Source organism: Pectinophora gossypiella, chromosome 20 (genome assembly GCF_024362695.1).
Source record: "Pectinophora gossypiella chromosome 20, ilPecGoss1.1, whole genome shotgun sequence".
Taxonomy (NCBI): domain Eukaryota; kingdom Metazoa; phylum Arthropoda; class Insecta; order Lepidoptera; family Gelechiidae; genus Pectinophora; species Pectinophora gossypiella.
This window is the reverse complement of record NC_065423.1, coordinates 5,212,186-5,224,057: the sequence shown is the minus strand read 5'-3', so window position 1 is coordinate 5,224,057 and position 11,872 is coordinate 5,212,186. Positions and strand designations below refer to the sequence as shown.

Here is an 11,872-nt window from a genome sequence, read left to right as displayed (position 1 = left end):
CCTAGCTTTTGGGTGGAAACTCTAATATTTAGTTATAGCCGAATGGTATGGTTGATGATTTTCAAGTTTTAAATCTATTAACAGTTGCCAGCTAAAACAGCGAGTGGAAAAGCCAAGCGGAAAATCTTTGGTAAATGTGATTATGCTTCGCTAACCTGTTTATAGGTTTTCGGGCTTCGTTTTCGTATTTCTTTTTGCTTGCAATCTCCGATGAAATTAAAAACCATCTTGATTTAAAGGCTAGGCCATGATTATGTGCGTGTTCACATTCAAAATAAAACAAGAAAAATATCTTAATATTGTTTATTTTCAAATGAACAGTTTAACTAAACATGATGTAGGTACCTACATGATTACCATGAAAAATCAGAGAGAGAAAATATTGCTTAAACTACTATCACAGTGATTTACTTAAAATATTTATAGAAAACGTGATAATTATAATATGCAGACATCTCAAATTAGACAAAATCTCGTAAAGTTATCGTATAGTACTTCAAAACCGGATCTTCAATGATACATTCGCTGTCTGTCACTCCATTATCCTGCAAAAACCCAGTGTGCCCTCGCAGCCAGTCCAAATACAGCTTTAAATACCTATCACCAGGATCCAGATCTGTGTGACCAAGGCAGAATATTCTGTACGCATCCTCCCCATATTTCCCTATGCCACACAGATCACTTGCCCGACGCCATTTCGACGACACGAACTGATAACTTAACTTCCAAATCATTGCTCCTCGTTTCCTTAGCCCTAAGTTATCAAAAAATATTTCTAAAGCCGACGGTTTTTCGTCTAACACATGATAAGGAGTTGGGTACTCTTCAAAGAAACTTTTAATGTAGCGCCTGGCGTTTTTGCCCGAAGTTTTCGTCAGAAAGATCGTTGCTATTAAAAGCGCCCAGGGGTTTGTAGAGAATTCTTCTTCAAATACGTAGTGCGGTGATATTGGCATTTCTCTAGGCGTTATATTGTAGAATGGCTGTATGCTTATAGGTTCTTGTTCGTCTATGGTGAGTTGTGATAAGCTTAGTATGTCTGTATCGGAATCCATGGAGCTCTGGCTTAAATTCTGCGAAGCGTCAACGTCTTTTGTTGGAGATAACAACAATCTATTTGGGCTCTTCATAGAGGCGTTTTTGGTGTCTTCCAGGAAAAATCTGCTCACACAATGTTCCTCTGCCATTGTTGTGGAATCTGGAAAGAAAATTCATGACATAAATATAATGTGGATAGTTTAGTTAGTGGAATATTATTATTAGATATAGAAATTATTATTATTAGAAAATGATACTGATTTTTGTATTGACAACTTACACAGTCAAATTTTAGAATCGCGAATAGCAATCTTTGTGGAAAATTGTATAATTAGTTAGGTTATTGTAGTTAGTTAGGTTAAATGGTATGTATCACTTCGCCAACAAATTGTCTTCCGGATAGGCGAATGAATTTAAAATTGTAAACGGTACTTATTTTGTTATTATTTAATTATAAATTTTACTAACTTAGATATAATCTTCTATTACTAACAAAATATGGATAAATATCTGAAATAAATATTTCATTCATTCATTCATTCATTAAATAAAAAAAGTATTTGGTAAATCGTACAGTCACTTATTACGCTCCACCCTTATACTCTCTACCTACTCTCACACCTCTACCTACATACATATATAGGTAAGTACCTACTAAAAATCAAAAACAAAATGACTTCACATATTTCGAGTGCCATTAATCAGAATAAAGACTACAATATTTCGAACAAACGTTAAAAAAACTCAACTTACATCATTCGTAGGCCAAAAAACACGGTGTAAAGTACCGCTTTGGGTTTTTACACCTCTTCATCATTTATCAGTGATTTAATTCAACGAATTCTATGGTGTTTTTTTTATATTAGCAACACCAAACCAAGCTTTGTAGTAGGATAGAAGAACCTACCTATAATAATTATATTTTTTCCCGGTTGTCACATCAGATCTTTATTAATATTGCAAACCTTATGTGAACTTCCGTAAAAGCCTAATAAGGTAATTATTTCTAAACAGTAGTGAAATTATGAACCATTAGTTGTCATAATTGTAAGATTTATGTTTTTTAGGTGTTCTTGGTCTATTACAGAAACGACATGTATCCAAACCAGTTAATTTATTATTTGCAAGAAACTGATTGGAGCAATAAGGCCGCCCAAATTGTACTGTATTCATGTGTTATGTTATGTCTGATTGTTGAAATTTATTTCTGTGCAATAAAGTATATTTGATTTGATTTGATTGGACTTTTGCAGCGTATCGTACATAGTCAAATTAGAAAATCGACCTGTTATGATACGGTTAAAAAGTGTTTTGAACTTGCTAATAAAACAATTGTAACATTTTTGCTATCTGGAATACGAGGGGAATATCATCTCTGTAAGAAAGTAGAAGAATTTATTTATTTTTAAAAGTAAATAGCTACATTAAATATAAAATTAATTAGCTGTCAGTCGACTGTATTAGACCTTAAACTTTGTGAGGTACCTAATTGAATGTTAACATTAACTTTTAATTGAATTGCCATTTAAAGACCTGTGCAAATAATTACTTTGTAAAAATAAACTTTCAATATGGCAAATATAAAACTATTCGGTACTTACATCAGTAGTTTTAACTATTTGATAAGAATAATTTATCAGTAAGTACTTTTATATTTTTGTTCAAGTGTCTACTGGAAGACATTTACTTCTTACCCGACCGCGGCGAAGCAAAAAGGAGGGTTATGTGTATTTGACCGCTATGTATGTCTGTGTGTATGATAGGTAGATAGATATAATCTTTATTTAGGTTTAAGACGTTACATTAACTTATTATTATAAAAAAAATCATATTTGAAATGTAAGACGTACCATTTCTTTGTTATTATTTATTTATGTATATTTGTACGCCTGCATACAGGCCGAGCACATCACAACATTGTTATTTGAAATATTTTACCACGTTTTTGTATTATATGTGTTCTCGCAAATACATTGATTTGATTTGATTTGAAGACTTAAAATTAAAAAAAAAAAATGGTACTTATCACGTTTGTTACCACTGTCACCACCTGACTTCTGTGTGTATAGTTCATTTGTTACAAAGTGCTGAAACTACACAAACCAATTTAAAAACTTGTTAAGGTAATAAATTAGAATGAAGGACTCTCTCGGCTATGTTCACCAAAAACAATATAGATGGCGTTGTACAGCTTTAACGTGATAATTACTCGGGTACCTACATGATCCAGTGGTTGAGCGTTGTGCTCACGATCCGGAGGGCCTAGGTTCGAATCCCGCACTGGGATATCACATATCACAAAAATCTCTTTTTAATCCCCAGTTTGGTTAGAACATTACAGGCTGATCACCTGATTGTCCAAAAGTAAGATGATCCGTGCTTCGGAAGGCACGTTAAGCTGTTGATCCTGGTTACTACTTACTAATATAAGTTACTACTTAGTAATTACATAAGCTATGTCAGGGGCCTTTGGCGGCTCAATAACAACCCTGACACCAGGGTTGATGAAATTGGTAAACAACCCACACGATAGAAGAAGACTGCGAAATTTGTTGAGTAGTTTTTCGTAAAATAGTAAGAAACATCCATACATCATGACTAACTTTCGTGTTTATAATATGTATATTAGGAAAGGACGATTCTGGAGTTTTAACAGATTTTTCAATAAAAAACAATCGGACGGACAAATCAAGTTTGAATTTATTAAGTAGTTTAAACATAGGTAGTAAGAAGTGGTTCGATATAACTATATACCATTAATGTATAATATGTTGCTATAGCTATATACTATACACCTCTGCCTATCCCCACGGCGATGCAGGCATGATGCTATGTTGTTATAAATAAAATAATCTGTAAGAGAAACAAGGAAAACGGTTTCTGTAAACATACCAAATGTGTTATGGGAGCCCGGGGTTATTGACCATTTGGAACGCATTCTTTGAAAACCAGCACGATTTTAAAATAAAATGTGAAGAATACCAGCAGAGGGATGAATTAGGCTGTACTATAAAAAACAGTCGATTTTGTCCGTGGCTTATAAATGTGTCATCATAGGCTTTTTTGGCGCAGGACCGATCGTCGTGGAGATCCTTGGGGGAGGCCTATACCCAACAGTGGGCGTTCTACAGCTGATGATGATGAGGCCTTTACATCTTGATCAGACGATTTATACAGCGTTTCTGTGGCAACGTCTTGTATGGCTGAAAAGTCCAATACGGGAGGGGCAATATCATCCGCACGACTGGTGTTTCAGCTGAGGGTCGTTAGATGGTGTAGATAGTGAAGCGACCCTCACATTTTTATTGTGTATGACATACATAACATACAAGACGAGCAAGGGAAGTATATGGTCAAGATCGCAAGCAAATGGGAGACTATTGCTTATCCCGGTGAGAAATGGGCGTGACGAAAATATTTATTTATTTATCTAATAAATACAAGTTACAAGTTAGTTATTTATATGTTACCATACAAGCACATGCCCAAGGTGGTAAAAAATAAATTAAAAAATAAATAAAAATAAAAATATTTTATTATCGAACAACTAGATCCATGTGGTTGGTAACTTAGGCATATAAATATAAGCTTAAATTATTATATCATCATCATCACTAATTTAAGAGCCACGCTCTTGTCGGCGTAGCAGTTTAGGGAAAAATAGGGCAGTGGCACAATATGCCTGCAATACATATACAGGGTGTTAGTGACATCGTAACGAAAACTTTGAGGGGTGATTCAGATCATGATTTCGAGTTCATATCAAATGGAATCTTCCGTCGCAAAAGGTGGAACTGAAAATAATTTTTAAAACACTAAAATGTTCATAAATTTCCCGATTCAGAATAGTGGCCTGAATCATCCCCCTCAATATTCCTTACAGTGTCACTTACCCCCATGTAAAACAGCAACGGAAAATTCCACTCGATATTAACTCAGAATCATGAGCCGAATCATCCCCCTCAGTACCTATTCGTTACGATATCACTAACACCCTATATACAATATATGTATGGTAATCAGCTGTTTTGCCAGGTGTATTCAAATTAGGTTGACTTTGTTCACGTGATTCGAAGACAGATGCGTCATTCATAAGCGTTACATTATGACTTCATTTTTTGTCCAAAATCATTAGGTGAATAAAAAAATTAAGATGCTAAAAGCTTTGTATTTCATGGCGAGCGTGGGTTGGCGCGTACACTCCTACCTAGCATATGGTGTACTTATACACGTCCAATCGGCAACCAGTTTACACAGAACCTTCACCTGTCTATTTCTCCTAGCGGCCACTTGATGAAGGGCAAAGGTAATGGGTTTTTATATATTGGCTCGTCGAGTAGCCTCTTGTTGACGGATTAGCCTAACCCTGTACAGTATATACCTGTGCGTACTCAACTTCTAGTCAATGTCAAGTCAATATTCAACGCTAAAGTTTATGTCTAAGTTGCCAGTTGAAGGTGCTTCCTTGAATAGAATAAAAATAATATGTTAGGTTTTAAAAATATAATTGGTAATTTGTATTTTTTTAAACATAACATGGCATCACGCCAAACGACCTCCGTGGTCTAGTGGTTGAGCGTTCGGCTCACGATCCGGAGGTCCCGGGTTCGATTCCCGGTGGGGACATATCACAAAAATTACTTTGTGGTCCCTAGTTTGGTTAGAATATTACTGGCTGATCAGCAGATTGTACGAAAGTAAGATGATCCGTGCTTCGGAAGGCACGTTAAGCCGTTGGTCCCGGTTACTACTTACTGATGTAAGTAAGTAGTCGTTACATGAGCCATGTCAGGGGCCTTTGGCGGCTCAATAGTAACCCTGACACCTGGGTTGATAAGGTTGGTTTTCCACCTCACCACCGACACGATAGAAGAAGATCACGCCTGTATCCCCGAAGGTGTAGGCAGTAGTGTATAGTATATACATCCACTCATCACCAACTATGTTTAAGTCCTATATGATAGAGGGCAAGCCTATTGCCATTAACCGGGCACAAATCCTTGTAACGTATATCAATTCGTCGTTGACGTCGAAAAACTGACGTACCTCAATTTTTGGCGGATCTGATTGGACCTTATGCTATTGTCAATAAGACATAAATTATTTTAGCAGGAAATTGTAGATACGTCAGTTTGCAAAGTCAGCCACGAATTACTTATCTGTGATTCAAACATGAATTCAAACTCGGTCTAATTCAGTGGTTTAAATCCCAAGCAGGGGTATTATTATAAATCTCGTAAAATAATTCGCAGGTATTTGCACTAACCTATAATTGGCGTGTTCATCCATCCGGGTTGGCAAGGTCAGATGGCAGGCGCTCCTGTAAAAGAAAAGTGTCTATCAATTTCTTCAGATTACATAGATAGATAGATTAAATACTTTATTGACTACTACTTTAGTTACTTTATTGTGCGTTATTAGATTATTATTTTTTTTGTTTGGGTTTTCCCCGAAGGGTAAGGCAACTACGCCCATACAGCCATGTCTGACGTATTTTTTTTCTTGATGATTAATGAAATGATGAAAGGTGATGATGATGAAACCTAAGCCCCCACCCTCGGAGTAGACTCCTACTCCGAACCCCAAACGAATTAACTCAAAAGTCCGCATAAACTTTTGAGTTATGAAGCGGCTTCCCGGCACGAAGCGAAAATAGGCAGATACACTTTGTTTATTGAATACTCCAATATAATAACACTCGCGAATGTCTTCCGACTAACTTAATGCGATCATTAACCACAAAACACCACTTCGCGTATTAATTATTTAGATTACTCAATGAAGAAAGCAACTGTCCCGTTCCCGTTTCCCGCCGAAAAGCCTTATTAGATTAATTGGAATCTACAATGTAAACAAAGCAAAGGCGAATGTTATAAAGTCTATTTTATTTATTTAAATATTAATAACAAAGTTAAACGTCCTTCAATGAGGGACTTTCCAGGCTACGTTCCTCTAACACAATATAGATGGCGCTGTACAGATTTTCCTTCGTTTAACCTTCTAATTTCATGGATAACAGACACACATGCATTTTTTATCTTAGTTTCTGGGTATGCATGACCACGCACGCACAATTACATCTTCCACCCAATATTATTGTGATCAAAATAAAGAGAACAATATAAGTAGCAACATAATGCTATATTTAATGTGATCCAAATCATCATCATCAGCCCATTAACGTCCCCACTGCTTTGGCACGGGCCTTTCCTATGGATGGATAGGGAAATCGGGCCTTAAACCATCACGCGGGCCCAGTGCGGATTGATGGTTATTAACGACTGCTAATGCAGCCGGGACCAAAGGCTTAACGTGCCTTCCGAAGCACGGAGGAGCTCGAGATGAAAACTTTTTTTTGTGGTCACCCATCCTATGACCGGCCTTTGCGAAAGTAGCTTAACTTCAACAATCGCAGACCGAGCGCGTTTACCGCTGCGCCACCGGGCTCCTCTGATTCAAATATCAAGCAACAATTATTTTTATATAATATGCTTACAGTTTATTTTTGATTAATGATGTACCCGAGTAATGAGAAAATAGGTAATTATGACGTTAAATCTCGACAGCACCATCTATATTATTTTTGGGGGACGTAGCCTGGAAATTGACTGTATTCATGTGTTATGTCTGATTGTTGAAATTTAGTTATGTGCAATAAAGTATATTTGTTTTGATTTGATTTGAAAGTACCTCATTCAAAAGGATGTAAACGCCAACCGCAAAAGGTATTTCCTTTAGAAGGTCGCATACTAATAACTATATTGATACATTTACAAAGTTATAGTTACAAATCGTGTTTGTAAGACATCTTGACGATCGATTAGCTTGATTGGTAGCACGCCTGTCTGCATACTTACATCATCATCAGCCCATTAACGTCCCCACTGCTGGGGCACGGGCCTTCCCTATGGATGGATGCATACATAAACAGCCTATATACGTCCCACTTCTGGGCACAGGCCTCCCCTCCATCAACCGGAGGGGGTATGGAGCATACTCCACCACGCTGATCCAATGCGGGTTGGTGGAGGTGTTTTTACGGCTAATAGCCGGGACCAACGGCTTAACGTGCCCTGCGAAACATGGAATCATCTTACTTTTGTAAGACATCTTGACGATCGATTAGCTTGATTGGTAGCACGCCTGTCTGCATAGTGATTCATGCCAATTGGCTAAGCGAGTCCCAGCTTCAATATCTGGCTGGGTACACAGTTATTTAAAAATAAAACTCGACTTTTATAGTTGTGTTTGCATTTGTCTTTATATGTGTCTCTGGATCATTGACACCTAGTCATTGTGTTGTCATTTGTTATTCGTACGCCTTATGAATGGTCAGGTCAGGGACTATTAAACCTTGAGAATATTCCATGCTGCTCATCATCCTGGGCCTGGCAGAAAATTAAGTAATACGTTCTGCCTAAGGCCTAACCTGTTACGGCACTAAATCAACATATTTGCGGGAGCAGTTTTTCCCGATACCGACCCCGCCGGCGTGGTCGACGATTTCCCTCATTTAACGCTTACCGCTATCGGCCCACTAGAGTCGATTAATTCTTTCAAATAATATACATATAATCCTCTCACATGAACCCTGAGCCGAGGTTCGCGCCCAACTAAGAAACCTCAGGACTGTTGTCTTACATTTTCTACCAGGTAAGAGCCCTCAGCGCTTCCTATTTGCCCGGCCAAGTAGTGAATGTCATATGCGGCAAAACTACAATTCAATCATTACAGAAAAATGGCTGTTTTAATTTAGAAGATAATTTCTGTTTAAGTTTTATTGATATTTTGTTGTTGTAATTGTGAATGCAGTGTGTACCTGTAATTGGGAGACATACCTATACAAAAACTAATTTAAGACTTGCATTTTATAACTTTACAAAATGTGTACTGTTGGTATACCTATCTAAACAAATAAAAAAACTAAAATAAATAAAGAAAAAGGCAGCCGTTTTCTTTCTTTCGTCGTCCAGCTCTATCTACCCTAAAAGAGATCGCGAGCGTCAGTTATTATCTCGCAAAATCTAAAATTCCGCCTTACTTAAAATATGCAACTTAACAAGCTAAAATTACACTTGAAATATCGATCGCCTCGTCATAAAGAACGAACAGCGCAGTATGCAAATGTTTACGTATTCACATTTATACAGTAAAATGTTATGATATAAGTATGAACATCTTCGCACTTGTAACACCTTTTTAATACCAGTAAAACCATTTAGTATATTTAAGATGTTCATTAGCACTTTAGGTTTAAATATAAACACATGTAGAGCTAAGTGAACACACTTAATAATGACCCATTTACAAACGTCTGTGAAAACATTAGGTAAAAGTGTATTAAAGTAACTTTTAGGTAGCTTAATGTTTTGTCTTAGTAAAAAGATACATAGAAACAGATTGGGTGAATAGAAAAATACTTAAATCTTTGAACGACACGAATTCGGTATCAACGACAGGTGCCCGAGCGAACCTAATTCATGGTATGTCAGATACAAGTGCAAACGAACCAATCATAGGCGGCTGTCGGTAAAACAATAGGTAATTATTAATTACAGTTAACAATGGGATTGCAAACTATTTCGCATCGATTAATTAATATATCGCTGGTCGCGTCTTGGAACGCGAGCTTCGATCAATGCATATATCCAGTACGTGTATCCGCGTCTGCTTTTCTTCGCGGCGTCAACAACAAACTTGCTTTCGAGCCGCGTATTGCGAACGCATGCAGCGACGCGGCAGCACGCCTCGCGCGCTAAACCTCATAAAAAAAAAACAAAAAAAAAACAATCGATAGCGATATCGATTCGCGACGCGAGTATTGAAAAAGGAACACTGTTTACAAAGCGTTAACGACGATCGGTCGCGCGGAATTCTCCGGTGTACGGTGTCGAATGAATGCATGAATGTCGTGTTTGCAGATATTGCCGCGGTTTCCGTTACCCAGTGCGTTCAGTGTCTGCGGGTAGTGCATTGTGGTGAACTTCACTTCTGGAAGGTCAAGGAGCGAGTGGGGCCGTAGACTGCGGACGGTGAGTCGGATCTCGTTATTCCTGTAAAGCCTGTTGCTTAGCTCGCACCGGTAGCGGGCGCTTTCATAAATCTGTTCTGGAAGCCTTTAGAAATGGTCACCCGCTATAGAAAGCCGCTATGAAAAGCGGAAGTTTTAAACTGCATACCATAACAGAATGTAAATTACATTTTCGCTACAAATACTTCTAAAGATAAATTAAATTAAAATTCTATATTAGGCATGACGGTTATATTACTTTTATCGTCAGCGTTCATTATGCGTGCTCATAATGAAGAATGAACCATATTGGCCACCTGATACGACACGATTCATTTATAACAAACATTATAGAAGGAAAAATTGAAGGGAAGAGAGGAAGGGGTAGACCTAGGATAACATTTATGAAACAAATAAAAGAGAAGGTGCAGGTCGTGTCGTATCGGGAGGTGAAGGTTTTGGCGGGAAGAAGAGAGGAATGGCGGTTACTCCACCGACAAGAGCGCAGCTCTTAAATAGAGAGAGAGATAATGAAGAATATAATACTGTTGTGAGATGTAAGCAAGAACAATTACTTTGTACAAAATTATCTCAGCTTGAGTTAAAAACAAAGATATAAACATATTTCAGTTGCTCAATGAGGGATTTTCCAGGCTACGTTCCTCTAACACAATATACATGGCGCTGTACAGATTTTCCTTCGTTTAACCTTCTAATTTCATGGATAACAGACATTATGCATCTTTTATCTTTGTTTTTGGGAATAAATGATGACCCCTTTTATTACAACCCGACACAATACATCTTTCACCTATTATTATTCTGATCACAATAAAGAGAATATGAAATACGAAGCAATAATTATTTTTATATAAGTATGCTTCTTCCATTACATTGTACACATAAACAGCCTATATACGTCCCACTGCTGGGCACTGGCCTCCCCTCAATCAACCGGAGGGGGTATGGAGCATACTCCACCACGCTGCTCCAATGCGGGTTGGTAGAGGTGTTTTTACGGCTAATAGCCGGGACCAACGGCTTAACGTGCCCTCCGAAGCACGGAATCATCTTACTTTTTCGGACAATCAGGTGATTCAAGCCTGAAAAGTCCTTACCAAACAAAGGACAGTCTCACAAAGTGATTTCGACAATGTCCCCATCGGGAATCGAACCCGGACCTCCAGATCGTGAGCCTAACGCTCTTACCGCTAGACCACGGAGGCTGTTCGGAGGCCTGCACGGAGGCCATTACATTGTATTTTGGAATAATCAACCTGAGTAATGAGAAAATAGGTAATTTATTTATTTATCACGTTTAAGCTGTACAACGCCATCTGTATTGTTTTTAGGGGACATAGCCTGGGAAGTCCCCCATTGACGAATGACAAGGCATCTTTATAATCGACGGTAAACAAACCATTAACTTTACATTAAAGTACAGAAACCAAGCAATTTCCTTAATCATTATTAAAGATTCGTGCACGTTATTAAAAATATAACAAGCTAAAAATGAAATTAGGTTGCTTATTAATTACTTTCCCGGCGTCCTTTATTTAGATTAATACCACGGAAAGACGCTTCAAATATTTTTATATCAGGAATCTACATTCCACTGTGTTCTTCCAAATTATGATGAAAAATTATCAAAAATATATACATACATATACAAACTTTTTACTGTAAGAAAAACAAAGTGAAGTGACCCCCTTCTAGTACAAGTTTAGTGTAATTATCTACGAGTGAAAAATCGTCCTTATTTGTTCTGTGGTCTGAGTGTTAGAATATGAAATTGTAAACATACATACTGAAGAAAAATATTAA

General features: G+C 37.4%; 2 protein-coding genes across 4 annotated transcripts in view; one reads left to right on the top strand and one right to left on the bottom strand.

Annotated features, from left to right (window-relative positions):
- Positions 1-289: 289 nt before the first annotated feature.
- The window catches only part of LOC126376168 (methyl-CpG-binding domain protein 4-like), a 44,309-nt gene continuing 32,726 nt past the window's right edge, over positions 290-11,872 (bottom strand). The window contains exons 1-3 of one of the 2 annotated variants that reach the window (XM_050023383.1): positions 6,305-6,360; positions 3,068-3,131; positions 290-1,198 (exon numbers count right to left, since the gene is read on the bottom strand). In XM_050023383.1, coding sequence (XP_049879340.1) covers positions 462-1,187 — 726 coding nt within the window. In that variant the 5' untranslated portion in view covers positions 1,188-1,198; positions 3,068-3,131; positions 6,305-6,360 and the 3' untranslated portion in view covers positions 290-461. Of the gene's footprint in view, positions 1,199-3,067; positions 3,132-6,304; positions 6,361-11,872 lie in introns of those variants that run through there. The other variant, XM_050023382.1, reaches the window with a different exon arrangement.
- Positions 9,747-11,872, top strand: part of LOC126376165 (calcium release-activated calcium channel protein 1-like) — a 66,569-nt gene continuing 64,443 nt past the window's right edge. The window contains exon 1 of one of the 2 annotated variants that reach the window (XM_050023372.1): positions 9,747-10,070. The gene's annotated coding sequence lies outside the window, so the exon portion shown is untranslated. The remainder of the gene's footprint in view (positions 10,071-11,872) is intronic. The other variant, XM_050023375.1, reaches the window with a different exon arrangement.